The sequence below is a fragment of the Aptenodytes patagonicus genome, chromosome 24, assembly GCF_965638725.1.
Source record: "Aptenodytes patagonicus chromosome 24, bAptPat1.pri.cur, whole genome shotgun sequence".
Taxonomy (NCBI): domain Eukaryota; kingdom Metazoa; phylum Chordata; class Aves; order Sphenisciformes; family Spheniscidae; genus Aptenodytes; species Aptenodytes patagonicus.
In genome coordinates, this window is record NC_134972.1 from 1,645,867 (window position 1) to 1,667,592 (window position 21,726).

General features: G+C 41.0%; 1 protein-coding gene across 2 annotated transcripts in view; it reads right to left on the reverse strand.

The window, feature by feature from the left end:
* Window positions 1–21,726, reverse strand: part of DOCK5 (dedicator of cytokinesis 5) — a 71,183-nt gene that overhangs the window by 35,729 nt on the left and 13,728 nt on the right. For both annotated transcript variants that reach the window (XM_076359044.1, XM_076359045.1), the window contains 21 exons: window positions 21,205–21,340; window positions 20,899–21,056; window positions 20,111–20,192; window positions 19,174–19,303; window positions 18,375–18,447; window positions 16,664–16,806; window positions 15,896–16,021; window positions 15,241–15,365; window positions 14,759–14,857; window positions 14,535–14,607; window positions 12,555–12,658; window positions 11,693–11,885; window positions 10,184–10,281; window positions 9,140–9,229; window positions 7,905–8,005; window positions 5,346–5,480; window positions 4,496–4,607; window positions 2,893–2,963; window positions 1,796–1,902; window positions 1,211–1,347; window positions 431–526 (listed from right to left, as the gene is read on the reverse strand). In XM_076359044.1, the coding sequence (XP_076215159.1) occupies window positions 431–526; window positions 1,211–1,347; window positions 1,796–1,902; window positions 2,893–2,963; window positions 4,496–4,607; window positions 5,346–5,480; window positions 7,905–8,005; window positions 9,140–9,229; window positions 10,184–10,281; window positions 11,693–11,885; window positions 12,555–12,658; window positions 14,535–14,607; window positions 14,759–14,857; window positions 15,241–15,365; window positions 15,896–16,021; window positions 16,664–16,806; window positions 18,375–18,447; window positions 19,174–19,303; window positions 20,111–20,192; window positions 20,899–21,056; window positions 21,205–21,340 (2,389 nt within the window). The remainder of the gene's footprint in view (window positions 1–430; window positions 527–1,210; window positions 1,348–1,795; window positions 1,903–2,892; window positions 2,964–4,495; window positions 4,608–5,345; window positions 5,481–7,904; window positions 8,006–9,139; window positions 9,230–10,183; window positions 10,282–11,692; window positions 11,886–12,554; window positions 12,659–14,534; window positions 14,608–14,758; window positions 14,858–15,240; window positions 15,366–15,895; window positions 16,022–16,663; window positions 16,807–18,374; window positions 18,448–19,173; window positions 19,304–20,110; window positions 20,193–20,898; window positions 21,057–21,204; window positions 21,341–21,726) is intronic.

Consider the following 21,726-nt stretch of genomic DNA (forward strand, 5'->3'; position numbering starts at 1 on the left):
TTAAAACATACCAACTTGCTTACACCTTCCAAGATGCCACACAGTAGTCAGAAATGCCCCTTAGAGATGCCTTATCCTTCAGCAGTTAATCCTATTTAGCCAAGGTGACAAAAGAGTATTTTTTCTGCAAAGACTCCTTGTGTATTAGAAACTGCACTGAAACCAAATTCTCTGTGCACAAGGGCCCAAAGGAACTTGACATCACAGCCAACTGTGTCTCAGTTCAAACTGCTGCTGGAGTAGGACAATTTGTATCCTAATACCTGGTCTCAGAAAACCACCAAAAGCCATGTTTTAGTAGCACAGAAGCCCTGCAGGAAACGGAAAGATGATTTCATAAACCTCTGCTACACACTGAAATCTCCCAGGAGAATAAATTCCACTATAACAAACGGTAAAGTAATAATTGAAGCAAGTAAAAGGCTCTCACAATGTGTGGAGACTGTCTGCTCATTCCAATTACTGTGCGGTTTATTCTCCTTAGCAGGCGTTCCATGATCAGCTGGATGTGGACAGCAGTGGGCCCCTGGGGATATTCAATAAGGAAAATTTGAGACAATTCTTAACGTATACTGTTCTATACAGTGGTCCCTGTGTAGGAGGACTGCCCTGACAGTGGTTAATTGTTATTAGAGGATGCAGAGAAGATTTAAAACACACAAGCAATCGATTCAAATACTGTAGGTATACACTTGGTGGAGAGCTAGCATAATTGATCTATACCAGCTTCATTAGTTCATCCTGGCACAGCTAAACCAACAGCTCTTCAGTTCAAACTATTCTTTTCACAGCAACTTAGAATCAATTTCCATGACTAATGTGGCAAGTAACTGTATTCTCCTGACTGAATAATGATCGTTGTCCCTATTTCATAGCAGAGAAAACGAGAAACCAAATACTTTTATGACTTGTTCCAAATAATTCAATAAGCCACCAAAGTAGCTGGGAATAACATTTTGGTTCCTAGAAAGGAAAGTAATTGCTTTTTGTACTGTAGTGATAACCACTAATTCAACCTTTCATGGCTCCTTTTTAGACACAGCTACTTTATGTGCGAAGAGATTCAAAGAACTATACAGCAATGCAACACAATTTCCGTAAACATCAGAGCTTCGTAATTCTTCAAAGCGTAAGTTGAGAACATTTCTTTGCCATAACTTCTCAAAAGAAGAATTAACCTTAATTTGCACCCTTGACAGTTCATGCTCACCACATCTTTCCGATCCAGGACTTCAAGAACACTGCTAAGTAGCTGTGAGCAGGCCTCATGGTCAGGCTTGTTTGAGTTGTCATCCAACTGGCCACTTAGCTGATCTATTAGTAGCGGCAGAAGAGCATCTCTGCATTCTAAAAAATGAAACAGCACCACATCTTGTTGGTCTCAGAAAGTTCTTCAGCTTTCAGTATACATGGGTACCACACAGTAGCTTTCTGCTCGTAACTTTATCTTGGACACCAAAACATGCTTAAATCCACTTCAGTTACCACTAACAGACTAGAGAGAGTCATAAATAACCTGTAATTATATGTATTGCATCAAATAGCGCACTCTCACCTTCTGCCTCTTTCTAAATCAACACACTGGATCAGGATCCTACAGTATTAGGCATTGTATAAAGACTGAACAGCAAAAAAAGTTTCAGTTGTTCCATGGCAAGGAATATTTCTAAAGATGGATTTAACAGTGGACTACCACTCATGACTGATGTAAAGGACACGTGAACTTGAAAGACATTTTTGTTTTTAAGGGTGCGTGGCCCCACGCAGAATACAGAGACTTCAATTTGCTACTTACCGGACTGTTTAAACAGATCACTCTCGACTATCTTGGTCATGCAGTTTAGCTTCTGTCGAACTAACTGGTTGTCAGGAATACTTTGGATAAACTTGCTGAAGAGGACACTAGTGTGCAAACCACAAAGTAAGCAGATGGTCAGCATTTTCACCCAATGTGATTCCACCCAACACTTATGCTGTCCTGCACCCGGGCAAGTCAAGCAGTTTTGTCACTGTGCGGACACGTTACCTGCAAGCGGTCTCCAATCAAATTACTATGGAGCCCTACCTTATTTTCAAGAAACTTAGCACAGGACTTTTACTAAAACTGAACAGTATTCAGAAACTGCAGGCTTAAACCTCTCAAAATGAAGCTTGCATCCCAAGACACACTAGATATATCACAAAAGCTTACAAATAGGCAATACTATCTGCCCTCCAGTGCCAGCATAAGATAATCATACTTACTTTCACACAAAATGAAAGCAGAATTTTGCAAAGCTTCAGCAGACCACTGCTGAAACTTGAAACACTGCTATATACAGCAGCAAGAGCATATCCTTCCAGATGCCCCTTTCATCAAGAGTGATCACTCATTTCAATCTGAGATTCCATTAAATTAAATTCCATGTACATTTGCTGTCTGTCTACTGTTTACGAGCAAATTATTTGTGTCAGAAGAAGGAGGCATGGCTGGGAGGTTCTGGGCAAAGCTATGAACACCAAAGAACAGAAATCCACAGTGTGTTGTGAATTTCCTGAAGAAATACAACTTTTGTTTTCCTGACCAAGGCTATGCCTTTGTCACACATTTCAGTTTACCTCAGAAGCAATCATTAAGAATTGGTGGAAACTTGCACAACATTTCAACATATCACTCCCCAGTTCTCAAATTTTGGTTTTCAGCAAAATCTCAAAGTTCCTAAGAAAGAGCCATTGAGATGCATAGATGCCTTTGAACTAAACTGACTTCCTGACTGCAAGTGCTTCCTCAAATTCATGCCCAGTACATGCATCATCATGTCATAATCAGAATGGCTGTTTTTAGGAAAGTTTCCAAAATTCTTCGCAACACATGAGCTGGGTTTAGTGGACAAACAAACTTAATATGGTTACCTGAGCTCAACAGGGTCAAATACTAGTTTGACATCATTTATGATACTTGGCAAATACTTTAAAGCTGCACCCTGCAAGAAAAAAGAAACAAGGACATGAAACACACACGGAAAGTGTGTTAGGCTAGCTAGTTCATTCTGAAAGAGTCTAAAGTCTCAACAACAATGCCCATAGCTCACGTGGCAAATATAGTTTTTTGTCAAGAGCAAATATGTGGACACCTGTAGAGAACTGGCTTACGATCAAACTTATGCATCCAAAAAGCCTCCAGCAACCACACATCTGCAGTGCAGAGCGGAAAAGGTGAAGGAGAAAGGATTCATAGCCAAGTTCTTTAGTTTTTGCAAACATCCTGCAGTTCCAGGGATTAAGCTCTTACAGCATGACATGAAAAGCATTAGTCAGTTAAATTGACTCAGTGTTCTGCATACTTTAGCATGCCCACATACACACTAATAAGTTATCTAGGTACTAGTATGGCTTTCATAAATGTAGCATCCAGGCAACTAGGTGCAACAGCAACTAAAGGTCTCTCTGTGATGTTCTACGGCTGCTGCCAGCAGGTACTCTGACTGCATGAGAATCAAAGTTGGGCTTTAAATCACCCAAGTGCTAATTAAAAGTTTAGAATGAATCTTTCCTTCAAACAGAGAAAAGCATGTTGGCTAGAAGAACTGAAATAAAGCAATCTAAAGGCCTCATTGCCTTTCGCAATTTAGCAGCCTCATTGCGTGGCTGCTCTGCTCCTCCTCAGAGTATAAACAGAAGGTTCGTAATCCAGTCAGCACCAGAAAAACAAGCAAGTATAAAATCTAAGATACATTCAGAAACCATTTGTTTTTTTCATCACTTTCATCCCCTGCATTACATTGATTTTTGCAGTAGTTTAACACTCCTATCTCCATCACCCTCAAAGCTTGGTGTTACTGGTTGAAGTAATCTACCGCAGTGTGGAAGACACATCTTCGTTGGTTGTTAGCTTTCATCCTAGCAGGTGCTGAAGGGTTTTCAGCAAAGCCACAGCTCTCATCTTTATTTGATAAACTGTGGGGTTTAAATACTCCTTTCCTGCCACACACAGTTCATTAAAGCAGACATTCAGAGGTGGTGTGACTCATTTGAATGGGTTTTACATGCCTCAAAGCTTGTCCCTTTTTCTGCCTCCCCTCCCCCAACTGTATCATAGAATCACTAAGGTTGGAAGAGACCTCTAAGATCATCGAGTCCAACCGTCAACCCAACACCCCCATGCCCACTAAACCATGTCCCTAAGTGCCTCATCTACTCGTCTTTTAAATACCTCCAGGGATGGGGACTCCACCACTTCCCTGGGCAGCCTGTTCCAATGTTTAACTGCTCTTTCAGTCAAGAAATTTTTCCTCACGTCCAATCTAAACCTCCCCTGGCGCAACTTGAGGCCGTTTCCTCTCATCCTATCGCTTGTTACTTGGGAGAAGAGACCGACCCCCACCTCGCTACAACCTCCTTTCAGGTGGCTGTAGAGAGCGATGAGGTCTCCCCTCAGCCTCCTTTTCTCCAGGCTAAAAATTAGATCAGTTGATCTAATAAAAAAATATTACCTCTCCCTGCAAATTATGCATACCTTAATCTTGACAGCCTCCTCTAAAGGCCGGTCCATGAGGACATTGAAGGAGAGGAACAGCTTGCGTATTGCATCATTAAATTCATCCCCATCTTCACTTTTCCCATAAAACCTACAAAGAACAGAAAGAGACAGTTATACACATAAATCTAGGCTAACAGTGTCATGGTAGCTGAAATACGGTTTTATCCTGTGGAACACCATCTTAAAGCAATCTCCTTCTACAAAGACATGAGTCTAAAAATGGCATCGGGGATTCTGCAGTCATTTCCTGCTGAAATCTGTTATAAAGGAAAAGCTGCACTTTTTAAACTGCCATTGCATCAAACTCTGCTTGGGTTCCAAGAATCAGGTAGCTGATTCTGTATTAAACAAAAAAGCCAGAATGAACATGAGGAAAGGATTCCACACATTCATTGTAAATCTTTGAAAACATGTTTTGAGGCTATGGTAAAACCACTGTCATTGACCATATCCTAACTAGACAACGTGCCGCCCTCACCTCACCTAAGAAGTAACTGCGTGTGCATTTGTTTCTTAAAGTTTCTTAAAATGAGGAAGTCGTTCCATGTTTTAATTTTTTAATAATAACAGGTTCCTTTTCAGCACTACCATATGCTGCTTGTGGCATGCTACAGGTGACTAAAAGGATTCTCCTCTTCAAATTAGGTATTTCAGTTTTTACTCGACTTATTTTCTCCAGCTGTAGACAAAGGGCAGAAAGATACTCTTCTTAAAAATTCAAGGGTAGAGGATATGCTGAAGAATATCCCCCCCAGCGGTGTTGACTGGAAGTAACTCCACTGACTTCCAAAAGGAGACATAAGGATGGCAATGACCTTGGGCTCACCTCAGGTACAATATTCGTGACTGAACAATGAATCGGAATAGGTACTTCAAGGCTTTCAGAGCAGCAAATAGCAATTCTGTCTTGCTGGAGTCATCAGCATTTCCCACGTAACAGTTCAGTACTTTGGTGAGTTTCCTTTGGAAGGAAAACAAGAAGGAGAATAAATATAGACACAGTTAAGTTTCTGTATAAGTCCAGCTTCCTTATTCCAGAGACGAACTACAGTCTAATAAATAGGTAACAGACAGGGGATCCTCTTCACAGCCTATTTCCTTCTGAAATCTCTGGCTCCATGGAATGTCAGATTTTCATAACCAGTTCATGAATTCTCAGAAAAGTCTACAAATTTGTCTACAAATTCTAGCTTCTTGATCTGCTTTTCTCTTTCCCTAAAAGGAAGTGTTCAGGAAGCTGGAAAACCCATTACTACTGAAAGTGGACTGACACCTTCTCAACGTGTCAGCATTCTCATGTGCGGAGCACAAAGTTCTTCTGAAGCAATACTTGCTGAGTGCTTTGAGAACTGTGGATCGAAGTTGCATAAACACATTATGAGTATTTGCTATCTAGTCTCTGCCGAATCAGGAGATCAGGTTCTTCTGTGAGTTCTACGGCAGTTAATATTCAGGCAAAATCCTCTTATCTTCATTAAACAACACACAGCACCCAAAGTGGTGTGTGAGTGATAGTTAAGTATACAACAGCTTTTGCACTTGCTTGCTCTACTTGCCACGCTGCCAGCAGCCAGTTCCCTGCTTTGTCAAATTCTGGCATGGGGAGCACACGAAGGACAATATACAATATTATAGTCCACTTGGCACTAGGTAGATACTATATTGTCAAGCTAAGCTGGAAAGGCAGGCAAGGGAACAACAAAGCTAAGATACCATGTGCTCATTAATCAGACAAAGAAGTTTATTTATAGTAAAGAGAAATAAGAATGATGAATCTTCCATACGTTACAGGGAAGAAGGAATGGAAATCATATGCAAGCAGTGATTGTGTGGCCAGGGCAGGGAAGAAGAAAGCAATCCAGGAGATGGGGACTTCAGAGCTTTGTGGAATCGTGTTTCCTCACAGAATTATCTTTAGGTTGACAGCCGTCAAAAGAGGCTGAATACTCAGGACTAGGAATTCATGCATACCAGTAAAAATAAGAAGAGATTTTTAGAGGGGAAAAGGAGTTTGGTTTCTGGTTTTGCCCTCCCTATTGGCCCCAGTTTTAACTTTTTAGTTGCCTGTTACCATGAGGGTAATGACCTTTGGGTTGAGGGGAGCTAGATCAAGGAGCTGGAAAGTCAAGAGATCCGGGTGTTATTCCTGGCTTCTCCACCAACTTCCTGGGTAGCCTTAGGCATGTAAGCCATGACTAGCTATAGCACTTAAACAAATGCCTCATTTTTAAGCACATGAAATCAACAAGTTGACCGAAAGGACTACGTTTTCACAGGTACCTAAATAAATTTTACGCATCAGCTTTTCCTTTCCTGATAAAATAGGACTAATGATTGTGAGCTGAATTTTTTAAACTGCTTTGAGCTCCAGAGATAAAAACGCTACAGGGAAACAGAATTACTCCCACTGTCCATACCCACACATCCAAATGTGAAGAATTGCAAATTTCTTCTAAACAAATGACAGTCTATAGGAGAGAGTTTCAATATGTAAGTATAATCTCATGTAATCTGCATGTTTAAACCCCACCATGACATTTAGCCCTTTTCTGAAGTCTGTAGCCTCCTCACCCTGCCTGGCTGTAGGCAGACAGTGGAGGTGAACAGCATTCTTATCTCTGTTACCATCAACCACAATGTTGCTCGTATTATTTCAGCCACATATGGTTCTGCTTCTGCTCCCCGTGACCCTATTCAAACATACCCCTAAAATTGTAGCACAGAGTACAAAGTATACAGACTATTTAAAACTCTTCTGCTCAAAGTACTTTCGGAGTGGGGTAGATTGAAAAGGTTGAGGCAGATACTGGCAAGACAAAACACTTCCATGAGCAGCAATACCTATCAGACCAGATTTCTTATGAATTTGTGTTCATCAATTTCCAGCCCCACCCCACATACCAACTTACGATATTTTCCGCTGCCTTCTGCATATACCAAATAACCACCACCCCTAGCCCCCAACAATCTTTTAGCAGCAATACTAGACCAAAGGACTCAAAAGTTATAGGGGAGAGTTGTATACTGACTGATTGCATGAACCTGTGTTCAATAGGAAATCAGGCTGAAAAACCATGAAGATGCATTTACAACACAAATACACACAGAGGACTACAGGTCAAAAGAGTCTGAATCACAGTCCGATAGAGGATTTTCCACGATAGCTGTGTCTTTTCCTTACAGAAACAATTCTTACAACAGAAACTTTTTACAGGGTAAAAAGAGTAATTACAGGGTTTCTTTCTCTCCTGAAAGCAGAGAAGGATAGGGCGGAACACTCTCGTCTGGTCTATGCTGCCTTTATCACATTAGCATAGTTTGCTGAAATCATCAGTGAGACACTGTCTGAATGACAGCCTGTGGGTCTGTGGTTACCAATACTTACACATATGCCAGGGTTGCACTGAAGTGCTTGTAAATATAAGTTTCAAGTACAGGGTTGAAATGTTGGAACTTGATGTCTCCGATCAAAGAAATAATAAACACCTGCCAAAAATTCAAAAGGAAACAGATGTACAGAGCCGCACAACCTCTAACTAACACAAACATAACTCAGTCTCTAATTGCACGTCATTTATTTTGCTGGGTCATGGTTTTTGTTTGTTTGTTTTTCTAATAGCATTAGTGCTACAGATAGTGTTGTTCATATTCTAATAGTGACTAAATACTGTGGTGTGTGCAACTACATCATTGCTCAGAGGGAAGGTAGGTCATAGCAGCATTTAGACAGGGAATCTTAATACAGGGAGCTACTCCACAAAGCAACAATGGTGACACAGGAAGCAGCACTACTCACAGTCTTTATGTGACACTGTCATTGCACAGGTTAAATAGGCACAGAGCTGCTGAAGGCCGTTTTTCAAAGCTAGGAAATGATGCTTTTCAAGCCAGAACTTGAGATTCTGATCATTTATACTCATTGCAAACACTCAGTCCTGTTACTACAATGACAGGTATTAGAGCCAGGACATTCTGTCCCCTTATATTCACTCCCCTCACCAATGTCAGCTGGATACATCTGACTTCACATTGCTCCCTGAACTATCAAGTACATATTTGCTGATCAGCATGAAGCACACAACTTTGTTACTGCACTGCACACCAGAGTCAGTGCCTTTCACACACATACTATGCAGCCTCTCCAAAGATGCAGAAAACTCCCTGTGAAGTCTTTTGCTCAGTCATTACAATCCTTCTATAAAGGTTCAGAGGAGCAGTCATCCCTACTGCCTAAGTACTGGGCTAGGATTTAGGGTGCGTAGGCTCTATTCCCGCCACAGCCACAAATCCTCTACCATCATGACCCTGAACAAATCATTTCACTTTGTGTGTCAGACAGATAATACAGCTTTTCTCTTTTGTAAATTGCCTTAATGCAAGAAGTTATCTGAAGAAATTACTATAAATTATGTAAACGGTTATTACTGTTCTCACTGTGGTCACTAAAAAGCTCAATGTATATCTCAGTCCTAGCTCCTGAAAATGCCTTAAGAAGTGTTTAAATATAATTTACTTCTCAGAGCAAAATATCAATCAGTCATCTCAAGGAAGCACCAGGAACAGACTGAAAACGTAGCTGAAAAACAAATACTCTAAATCCACAAAAAAAGACTCACTCACCAGTGCATCAAACACAAGGAAGTCATAGGTTTCATTTTCTGACATTTCCATCATTATGTTGAAAAGTGCATCAAGGGTGTCTTGCAAAAACTAGAGGGGAAAAAAGATAGTAAAAGGGTAGGAAAAGACTACTACTTCTGGAATCCTGCACAAGAGCCTGCTCTTTTGGATCATTTTTCCCCTTCCAGCCTAGCTCAGATGAACTGTAAAAGCTGTACATGAAAGAACATTTAAAAAGGGATCTTAGTCCTGTATTCATTCACATGCTTGTCATGATCATCACGCTACTCTCCCTCACTATAGCAAGGAGGATCTTTTCTTATCAGCTCTGAATGGCCCCACTTTCTTTTCTGTTCTGTTGCCTTTTTATCTAGCAAGAGACCTACTGAATACACTTAATTGTGTCCATATAGTTTAAGCTTGAACTGGGCCAAATCAACCACATACACTGTACTAAGGCGTGACATTTTACATAAAGACTGGTTTCAATGAACAGTATTTACTTTAGTTGTTCGGCAGTTAAGTAAAACCATGACCTTGCATAAGCCCACAAGATCCACACTTGGAACCACAGGAAGTCTTACCTCCTAAATCCTTCAGCAGACTATTTTCTGTGGCGCTTCTGCACATTTCAGGTCTATTCCCCACAGTACTCTGTCTATAAGCTCTTTGGGCCTTATCTGCACTCTGTTCCTAGATCCACAGCAAGTCCCTATTCACAAAGGAGGCCCAGAGCCACTACTGAAAATTAACAGTTAGGCTTTGAATGTATCTTCTATTTCATAAGGATACAGGGAAAAAGAAAGTCACCACTATCTCCCTGATCCTGGTAACATTTAACTTCTGTAATTCTGGTGAATTCCACTAATGAGAGCTCTTGGGGCAAAGTAAACCTTTTGTTCTCCTGTTGCTCAGCAGCTAGAACAGCTCTCCTAGCCTATATAAAGAGCTTTTGGGTACAACACAATTACAACCCTTCAAGGTCAACATCAAGGACATATGTAAGTGTTTGCATAACAAGGACACTCAAATCTCTATGCATACCTTTACAATTTCTCCTCCTTCCACCTCCATTAGCTTCCTTAGGTTGTGAGCTATGTTCTGAGAGTTAGAACGCCAGTTTAACAAACCCAGCAGGTCAACTAGCAAGGACAGAACATCAGCAATTAGAAACAGATTACAACAACACAGCTGCCTTAATGGCTGCAGAATAATAGAGAACAAGTACTAGAGGTTATTTTTAGAATCAGCTTATGAGAAAAAGTCACACTGATGTATAGAATATTACCTTGAGATGGTTCTTTTGTCTTGGCAAGAAAGTTAAGTTTTGCTATAAATGGAAACCTCGGTGTAATTTGATAACGCAAGGCATTTGGTAGACAATTTTGCAGGCTTCTCATTCACTCAAGAGAAGGTATCTCAAGCTAGGAATTTTATTAGAGTGCATGACTTTTCTTACTAATGCTTGTGTTTACTTTAGAGCTGCCTCTTGGAAATGGTTCTTAAAGTTAAAATTGAAACCTCTTGTATAAATTACATTAAGCTGCAGAGCTGTTTATCATAGTTCTGGGACATCCCAGGACCTCAATTTTAGTTACAAAATACAGTTGAGGCTTTCAAAGGAGTCTAGCAGGTTTCACACACATCTTCCATGTTAATGAAATATGTACATCATCTCTGTTCTGAAACTAAATTCATTTACTACCTTCAGACGTAGAGATACATGTGAAACTTAACAGCCTTGACAAAGAATGCCACATTCATAAACAGAGGTTACATGCAGGAGCGCAGAAAGATGCAAACGTGCTCGGTCTGCATGTCAGACAGGATAATGAAAGTCAGATTCAGTCCTCACGCACGTGGATGTATCTGTATGGCATTTAACTTTAGCTAACTGGCCAAGCTCAAACTGCAAGCAGGACAGCTCATGCCCATCTCCCAGCAGCTACACAGGTACACCTTGATAGAGCCACAGCTGGTGTCATTTTCACATGCTGCTTTCCCAAAGTCAGAGAGCATGTTATACCAAGAGCCTTCCAGAGCTACTGGAAATCTCACATCATTTACCAGCACATACTATATTCATTCACATATATACATCATCCTTCATTTTGACCACTTTGGCAGCATGCAAAGCAGAGTTACTGCGTAACAACATGCTGAAGAGTTCAGTTCCAATTGCTACATTCTCAACAGGCAGAGAAGATAATTAACCTTAAACATAAAGGATTCTGAAAACACATGTACACTGTCACTGACGGGTGCCATTTCTATACATGCTGACAAGCCTGTTAGATTTAACATTGCTAGTTTGGATAAAATATTCATGTGACATGGTCTCTAGTGGCTTCGGAAACATCTTTGTAGCTTGTACTGGCAACATGATGCCAACAATGCTGGGATTGGGCTGCCATTGACACATGAAACAGCAAGATTAAAGCTAAAGCACTATGTCCACACATGCTGCAACACCAAAAAATTTGCATAAAGAAAGTGCCCTCTTTACTTCAAATATACAGCATGATACCGCTAGGCTGCTAATGCAAGACCTACCATTCTGGGTAAGTTTGGTGGAGCAGATCAGAGTGCCAATCTGGAAGCTGTCTTTTGTACTATCTTTAGTGGGTGTGAAGTTGGCTAGATGGTGCAGATTTTTCCCCGAGGGGGCCTCCTTCTCCTCCATCTCCATTTTGGTACAAGGAAGAGTTAAATAGCATTTAGCATCTTCCATTTTCTTGTTATCACCCTGTTGGTTGAACACAGCAAAGACAAGGGTTATCTCACACTGAACACACCTCAACTGACCTCTTGCAGTTCTCATCTGCAGACACACTTCAACACAGTGACAGCCAGAGGGCTTTAAACACCTTCTCATGTCTATAGTTGTTCACTCACATTGTCTGTTTTGGACCTCTAACTTTAGGAATAGAAGTTGCCCACACTGCCAATGAACTAAGCTCTTTCAGAGTGATTCAAGCCACAGAGTTTAGGAGGTTTTTTCCCCCCACCTCACTTCGTAGCTTTCTACTGCAATGCATTAACTATTTCCTCTTACTGTGATTAAAGGCACCAGGTCTCTCTTCCCATCACACACTGATCCTCCAAAGCGGGTGTTCACCAGGCCTGTTTGTTGCACACTGTCTAGGTGAACGATGTTAGAGGAAAAGCGCTCTATACTGATACATACAAGGATGTACCAGATTTGTGTACTTGCAGTCAGAAAACCCATCAGTGAAAGCAGAGCTGAGGGTGACTTATTTTAAAAAAAAAAAAAATTAAAAATTACTGTCCTATTATCCTAGAAAAATTTTTAAAAATCTCTGCAATGATGATGTTTACATTGCTAGGAAAAAAGTCAGCCAAGAGTTGTTTTGATCAGTTAAACAAAAGTGAAGACTGCAAATGCCCAAGCTACCTTATAAACAATCAAATTGTGTTTGCCATCTTGCAGTGTTGTTCCATCTGCATTCATCAACTTCACAAAGCCCATGCCAAAAGCTCTCTCAGACTTATCCCTGGCTGCAAACAGAAAGAAGAATCTTTATTAGGAATCGCCTTGTTTACGCCCATACTATCCATAATGCAGCTAACTACATGCAGCTTCTTTATTTAATAGCATCACACGATAATGTGATGGATCTAGCAAACTCTGTGATCCACAGTAGAAAGAGCTCTCTTTCTTTCCCTCTCATCTCAAGGCACTTAGTAGTTATCTGCAGCTACACAGAAAAACATCCTTTCTGAAGCATCCCTCGCCACACAATTTTAGCAGTCAATTGTGCTACTAGATGGACATATATAATTGTCTTGATATTTTGTTTGGGATTTTGCAAATCTGCTTGTGAGGTATGGATGTGGAATTATGTCACTGCATCTCCCAATTACCTTAAGAGATTTTTTTTGAGAGCCTTTCAAGGGCTTAGTCTAACATTATTGATCATTTCAGGGCTCTGAAGTCGTTTGATGAAACTTCTGGCTCTTTCTCATTAGCCTTTAATTAACCTAATTAGAAATCCTCCTATAGGAGGACCATTAGAAGCCCACCAGGCCTTGCACTGAATTTTGTGTAGGCCTTGAAATAAATTAAAAGTTGTGGTGAATGGAGTTAAATCCAGTTGGCGGCCAGCCACAAGTGGTGTTCCCCAGGGCTCAGTATTACGGCCAGTTCTGTTTAATATCTTTATCAATGATCTGGACGAGGGGATCGAGTGCACCCTCAGTATGTTTGCAAACAACACCAAGTTGGGCAGAAGTGTTGATCTGCTCGAGGGTGGGAAGGCTCTACAGAGGGATCTGGCCAGGCTGGATCGATGGGCCAAGACCAGTTGTATGAGGTTCAACAAGGCCAAGTGCCGGGTCCTGCACTTGGGTCACAACAACCCCATGCAACGCTACAGGCCTGGGGAAGAGGGGCTGGAAAGCTGCCCAGCAGAAAAGGACCTGGGGGTGTTGGTCGACAGCCAGATGAACATGAGCCGGCAGTGTGCCCAGGTGGCCAAGAAGGCCAATGGCATCCTGGCCTGTATCAGAAATGGTGTGGCCAGCAGGACTAGGGAAGCGATCGTCCCCCTGTACTCGGCACTGGTGAGGCCGCACCTCGAATACTGTGTTCAGTTTTGGGCCCCTCACTACAAGAAGGACGTCGAGGTACTGGAGCGTGTCCAGAGAAGGGCAACGAAGCTGGTGAAGCATCTGGAGCACAAGTCTCATGAGGATCAGCTGAAGGAACTGGGGTTGTTTAGCCTGGAGAAAAGGAGGCTCAGGGGAGACCTGATCGCTCTCCACAACTCCCTGAAAGGAGGCTGTAGCGAGGGGGGTGTCGGTCTCTTCTCCCAAGTAGCAAGCGATAGGACAAGAGGAAACGGCCTCAAGTTGCGCCAGGGGAGGTTTAGATTGGGTATTAGGAAAAATTTCTTTACCAAAAGGGTTGTCAAGCATTGGAACAGGCTGCCCAGGGAAGTGGTGGAGTCACCATCCCTGGAGATATTTGAAAGACACACAGATGTGGTGCTTAGGGACGTGGTTTAGTGGTGGACTTGGCAGTGCTAGGTTAACGGTTGGACTTGATCTTCAAGGTCTTTTCCAACCTAAATGATTCTATGATAAAAACAATATCATACTCTGAGAAGCTAAAGCATCAATAAGCATCGACAATTGTCTTTCAAGGGGGTTAACGTGTTGCTCCCTATCTAATTTCAGTTTTAGAACAAAACCAGCATCAAACCTTTTTTAAGGCTGTAAAAAATTTGAATTATTTTCCTTTGCTTGCAAGAAAATCCACAACACTGGAAGTAAGTAGAAATACAAACACTACACCTTTGGTGGATACTCAGAAAATCTCAATGAGAGTAGGAGGAGTACAGTACTCCTGCAGATCTTCTTTTCTGATACTTACATTCCTGTGATGACCGATGACGGAAAGTGAATCTTAAATGGCAACGGCTGACTTCTTCTATTGCAATGGACACCTGCACATGATAATACAATGAAAAATGCAGCACCAGCATTCTCTATCTCCAGTCAATTTACAGGACATTCTGTTACTTATGCACCTACTGATTTTAAATTAGCTCCTTTTCCTACACAAAGGAAGCAAGACTGTGAAGTACACACTCTTACCTTTACAGTTTCATACCAGCAAGGTTGCTTGACTTGATAATAAACAACAGACTTATATTCGGAGACACCTTCATAACCAGCACCAGGATGGATAGCTTTCTTTGGACAAAAAGACAAGAGAGGAAGGAAAAGGGAAAGGTAAGGTCTAGAATGAAAGCAAAAAGTATCTAAGGGTCAGAAATTTTCAAAGCATATAACTATCAGTTACTCAAAGTCTATGCTTCACAGTCAAGGGCACTCAATGTGTGTCACCTCTTTGAAAGTTTTACAGAATCTTTAAAGGTTTGCTCACATCTCTTATTAATGTAAAAAAAAAAAAAAAAAATCAGTGAGTATTCAAATTTGGTCACTGAGCTCACCTATAATACCTCTTGTTCATCATCACACAGTTCTTGCATACAGTTGATAAATAAGATCCTACGGACCAGAGCTATCATCTAGCAAACACACAGCCTTGTGACCTCCTGCAAAGGCCATCATACCTCTTGGAGATTTCCATCTTCATCATGTACAGACATGGTGACTTCTACATTCTTGGGAGTCTTCTTCTTCCCTTTGTCAAACTCGCCTTGTATCAGGGTGACATAGATATCATTTCGAACATCACCTAAAATCCATAGCGCTTAATGAGTTGTTTTTTTCATACAGAGAATTGTACAGGTTAGCACTTAACATCCTTGGGTATCCCATTATCCTTTTCTTCTTCTTAGCCTTTACTGATACCACCTAATTAATGACACCCAACATCACACCATTTCATCTTCATCTCAAATTATGCAAAAATCTTTAAAAATGTATACTTCTCCTTTTTTTAAACCTCTAATGCAATGAGCTCTATAGGGCTAAATCCACTTTGAATGGATTAAATACAGCAGGGTCAAACCTACATGCAACAAAAATGTCTCTGACTATACAGAAATTTTCTTCCAAAAAGTACACACACTATCATTTTTCAATATAAAAAAGGAAACTTACATTTTCACTTCTTTGACAAAAAATAAAAGATTGGCTGGACATTTCAAGAAAAATGAAAACATATTTTCAGATGGCTTTAAAATAAATCTGTTCATAGCAGAAATTCTAGAATTTCATCTGGCTCTTTCACTCCATGGAAGTGTGGAGGCATATAGGACCTACCAGGAAGGATTATCTCAGGGAATCCCATTTTGCGAGCCACAGCAGTGGATCTGTCTATGAGGTGGGAAAAATCCTTTTGAACCTGCACTAGATCACCAGGAAGCAGTTTCAGGGAGACCCAAAGACCTGAGAAAAGAAAGGTAACACTTGTTTATGGGAAAAAAGTACGAAAATGTGAAATTTAAGCCTATGCTTAACAGAAAACTGTTTCTTCATGTGATATCCATGCAACAATGCCTTAAATATCTCAAGCTGGTTCTCAGTTGGCCCAGTTCTCTGCCTCCCTAACACTGAATAAGACCTTACTGGGCAAGCAGATTCTCTGAAGTAAAATACAAACTTTCTGAGATGAATCCACTAGTGTATTTGAGTAAAGGCCAGACACACAAGCAAGAGCAGAATCCTGAATAATGCAGTTTAAACCCAAAGCAATTTAGAATATGCCATCAGCCATGTTCACTTAAAAATATTTTATGTCCATATAAACAGGTTTATCTTAAAAATATTACATTAACAGCAAATAAGTCCTCAGCTAGAGAAGTTCTTTTCACGCAAGTAAGAACAGCTCCTGTTTTCATCTGTTTTTTGGCTCCCAATGTGCTGGGATGACAGCCATTACAAAGACCATATGTTTGGCTCAGGGAAGGTAGCAAACTCCAGTAAGCCTTCATCTCTGGACTTTCACAAGCCGTTTATTTTACTTTGTAAGCAAGGGGAACCCTTCCCCACACCAGGTTTTTACATTAGCTTCTCGCCTGACTGCTGTACCTTGCCCTTTATGATTCACTTCCTTTGCAGCGATGACTTTGTTGAAGACAGAAGTGAGGGGCTCATTTTCTCCGATCACATGGGAAGTTATCAGTGGGGACATGATTAGCTGTCTCTGTCTGATGTACGTTTCCATGGCAATCCTGAGGAGAACAACAATAGAGACCGGGAAGCAGACAGACTAACATCAAACATGTGCTCTGCAAGAAGAGGGCTGGCCAACAGCTGACTGTTTTCCAAATAATTTTTTTTTTTTTTAAAAAGGATTCCATGGGAATTTTTTTTTCTTCTTCACCTGCACAAACCCAATGGAAACACATTTAAACTCTCAAACTAGGAAATACAGCACAGCACTAGCTCAGGCTTAGGAGAAGTTACACTGACCTAACGACTCCGTGACTACATTTCTATCATACTGAAATAGCAGCCTCCAGGACAACCATAAACATAGCCAGATCTACTTTGTTCTTGTTTTCCATCCACAGATTGACTGCCTTGCAAACCTGTGAGAACAAGTCCAGCTATGGGCTACCACGCAGGAGCAGCTCAGCACATAGAGCCTTGCGCTCCCATCAGATGAGCTGAGCCCTGCCTGCAGGTGTGCCTCAGAGCTGTTCCTAAGAGACTATGTAGATTAACTAGTGATAAGTTAACATAACTAATGACTGCTCTGAGATGACACGAGTGATGAACATGTCCCTAGTCACAAACACATCTATTGAGCTTTGGATCTTGAACCCAACTTCACTCCTGTACCCACACCATCAACAATGAACCAAAGCACATACAAAACGATGTCTCCACAGGCTCCCCATCCTTGTAGAGGTGTCCAGCTTTGGATCTAAACTCAGCCTCATTAGAACAGAAGAAAAATGGAAGGAAGAAGAAAAAAGGTAGCAGACTAGCATTATTCTGCAAAGGAAAAGACATCCTTCTTTCCAGTCTTTCAGGCCTTGAAAGGGTAGGGGGAAAAAAAACCCCAACCCCCACATAATCTCCCCTGAAAATACCTTGTAATAACATATGGCTACACCAAATGGATTGCTATATTTAGGACTGTAACAACATGGCTGAGTCTACCCAAACAAGCTTCATTTTAGTTACTGTAACGTGCCAAAAAAGTGAGCAATCAGAGAGCAGGCAGAACACACAAGTCTAACCAGCAATACAGAAATGCAAAACACATTGGGGCTTAAATTCCTTCTCCAGAAGGAGGGAGAAATCCCTTTCCTATTGTCCTCTGACTCACCCTTACAAGGTAATCTGGAAAGTTAAGAGTCTGACAATACACAGGGTACCGCACAATAGTGACAAGGAGGAGTTGTGTTCTCTATGCTCAGGTGTTTCTGAAAAATCTTGCCTCTCAACCCCCTAATAGTTTTGAAGGTCACATCCCCCAGACCCCACAACATTATTTTGCACTGTGCTCTTCTTTCTTACCTCAGATGATATGGGTACCTAGCAGTTTCAGCTGCATTGCCAAAACTCCCTAAGCAATTTAGCCTATCATACAGACATGTAAATCAAGGGGAACAACGGCTTCAGAGGACTGACAAAGATCTTTTCCTTCAAAGAGCTGACTACTGCCATAAGCTAATCTATCTGTAGAGACCTTGGTACGCTGCCAGGCTCCCATACAAATTTGTCCTTCTCCAAAGGACAACTGCTTTAAATAAGCCAGATGTGATGAACTCTGAAGTCCAGTACTTACTGCTGAAATGGAATAAAATGTTGCTTTTCCTCATCGTCCACCTTTCCATGTATGATATCAGTTATGTCCATCACTGCAACGACACAAGTTCATCACATAGTTTTGCCAAGTTGCTAAAGAATACGGAGAGCGCTTTCCCCTATCAGAATGGAAACAACAGTTGCTTATTTTGGGCCAGTGCCACTCACGACAGCAATAGAGAGCACCACTCTCATCTTAACTTTTTAAAAAGCACCTTTTCATTGATGCGTAAGTCAGCCTATGGTAGTGAATGTGAATATACTCTCTGACAAAAAACAGGTGGAACTCAGGCATTTCAAGGCAAAGAAATTACACTTAGATTTCAAATGCCGATTATTTTGCGATTGTTTTCCACCACAAATTTCAAGCAAGTCTCTTCACAAGAGCTCACAGGACTTGCACAGGAATTGGATGTCTCATTCACTGAGGTTCCTTTAAAAACTCCAGCTTTCTCCCATCAGTCATGAGTAGCAAATCCCTCTTTGATAAAGATCTGAAAAGTCTACCACACTGGTGGCAGTGTGTTATCTTTTTAGGGGGTGACAAAACAAAAAGTGAACAGCAACAGTATTTCATCTTCATATACAACTTTTATTAAAAGGTCTCAAAGGCATACTACAGGCAGCTCAGTATCAGCATCTCCATTTTGAAGTCAGAGATGCTGACACTAAGAGGTTAGTAAGCTTTGCTGACATGCAGCACATATTTCCCAATTCCTAGTCCACTGTCACAGTCACTGGGACGTGTTATTTTTCTCCATTGATTGAATTTGTCATACCTGCCACACCGAAGGGCCTCCGGAGTCCACAGGTATGTTTCTTCCCATCTTTCAGCTCCATATGCCCCACCCTCACAATCTGACACACCAAGCTGATTTTCGGTCTGATCAAGTCAGAACTGCTTAAATCCTAGAAATTATTTAAAATAAACTTTTATCAATCTGCTTTATGAATGGAAGAGAAGAAGACAGAGAGAGTAAGACTTTTTTGTTAGCTTGTACACACATATAAAAGGAAATCTATTATTTTTTAAGAAGTAAAACCTGCTCCCTTTGAGCCCTAGAGGGGAAAAAACCACAACCCAAAACTACAAAAACACTAACAATTTCCACACAGCAATTTCTAAACATCCCATTACTCTTTGATAACACACCCCAGCAACAGTACCGGAAGGAGAGTAAATGATGTTAATTGCCAAAGTACTAAATCCTGATGACCAGGCAGTTAGTTTGTGCCACCTTTGCTACTTGCCAGAAGTTATTCCATTCATGTGCAATTATTCCATTAACATCTTGTTGCAAATAACAAACTCCAACACAGAAAAGGATCAGCAAAGCAGTGAACTGAAAAACAAACAACTATGATCTCAAGCCTAGATTTTCAGTACAGTTAGGCTCCAACAGAGAAGTGCTTAATAGGATTTTCAGAAATGCATGGATGAGCAACACCCACTGACAGTACTATTGCAAAATAATACACCTTTACTGCTGCTTTGGACTGACATACCAAAAAACCAAAAAAAAAACCAAAACCAACTTTTCAGCAGCATTCCTCTGAGGCCGCCTATAATATTTTGGGTATCCATGAAGACACCCCAAAATGCCACGTGACCCCTCCCTGCTGCATGGGGAGAGGGGAGGGGAGAGGGAAAGAATCCAAAACTCAGATGTCTGCAGCATGGGGAAGAATTTCTAGGATGTAAATACAGTAACTTACCGTAAAGACTGCTTGAAGGTTATTTAGTTTCTCAATTTCTTTAGGCATCCCATTACTGCCCCAACGAACCAGGTAATTTTCACTGCAAATAAAGGAAGAGAAAAAAACTTAAATAAATCAACACCTGACATTCCCATTGCCTGGCAAAAGCTCAAAAGCATTTTAATCTTTTAGGAATATCTGAAAAATTCTGTTAAAATCTTCTATCCCAAAGTGATTCTGAAGTGACTCATTTCAGTGAAGGCAGGAGGCCAGCACGATGTGAATGGGTACTCTTAGTTACTTCCCTATATTACGCTGACTGCATGTCCACACCTGATAAACTTCAATGATGGAGACAGGGGGTGCCTGACACATACATGCTTCCTTGATAAAGTTCTTCATATCTTCTCCTACCGGTACAAGATGCCCAACTCTTAGGCATGAACTTGCACTGACTTGACAGCAAACATCGCGCATATACATGATTTAATGGGAAGCAATTAATCAAATGCATCAAATCTAGTGACAACAGTAGGGAAATTTAGAGAACATAAAGAGACAATCTGGGATTTTGACTAATGTATCACAGAAATGCCCAGCTTTAAGAAGGGGAGTGCATGGGCTCAGAACCTTGACTTCCTATCTCATCTGAAATTAAATAACCCCCTTCCAAATCACCACTGGGGCAGCAACCAACAGAACTGAAAAAACTTATCTGCTGGATTGTCCTTTCTAACCTCTATTGGCTTCTTTAGAATGACCACCGTGATGACTAAATGGCTTATGCACCTACAAAAAAACGCTACCTGATGAATTTGGAGAGATCAGGATCATAGAGGCTCATTAACAGCTCTGCATCTTCTCCAATATTGCAAACAAAATTCTTGAAGTTTACATACAGGCTATATGTATGCGTTGTGTTGAATATTGGCTGCCCTCGGAGGTCCAAATTCTGTTGCAGGGACTGCAAAGAAGGAGAGTGCTCCCATTAAAAACAAACACAGCAGAATTTAGTTCTGCTGCCAAAGTAGCACAATATCCTTAAGAGGAACGTACAAATACAGTGGGTACTAGTTACTTGAAGAGGACAAAGCCAGTGACAAGAGATGTACCTTCTCTTCCTGGATTCTTTCATCAATCCTTTTGGATGCAGTTTCATGGGACTTGAAGAGAGAGATTGTGCTAGTTTCATCCGGGTCCAAGATGTTCCCATTATCATCTCGTACAACCAGGTCCAAACCTAGGATCCTGAGTAGCATGCAAGTCATGAGGACAAAAGAAGCAACACAGTATTTAAGAAGCAAAGGTGACTGAAGGAGCACAAACCACAGATCACACTGTGGACTGCACTAGGCAGCCAATGCACACCAACTCCCTTCCTTGTAATAATCACATTGCTGGTTTTCCTGTCCCAAAATACTTATCCCTCACCCCCCATTTTCCCATTAAAGGGAATAATAATTAGTCAGGTAACTTAATTCTAAGATGACATCTTCTTTGTTCTCTCTTGTTTAAAAAAAAAAAAAAAGATATGTATATCTGTCAAGCTTATGGATTATGGATAATTATTATTCTTTGCCATAAGCTTTCTTCTTAATTGACTTATTTGACCTGAATCAACTCTGACAGGCAGA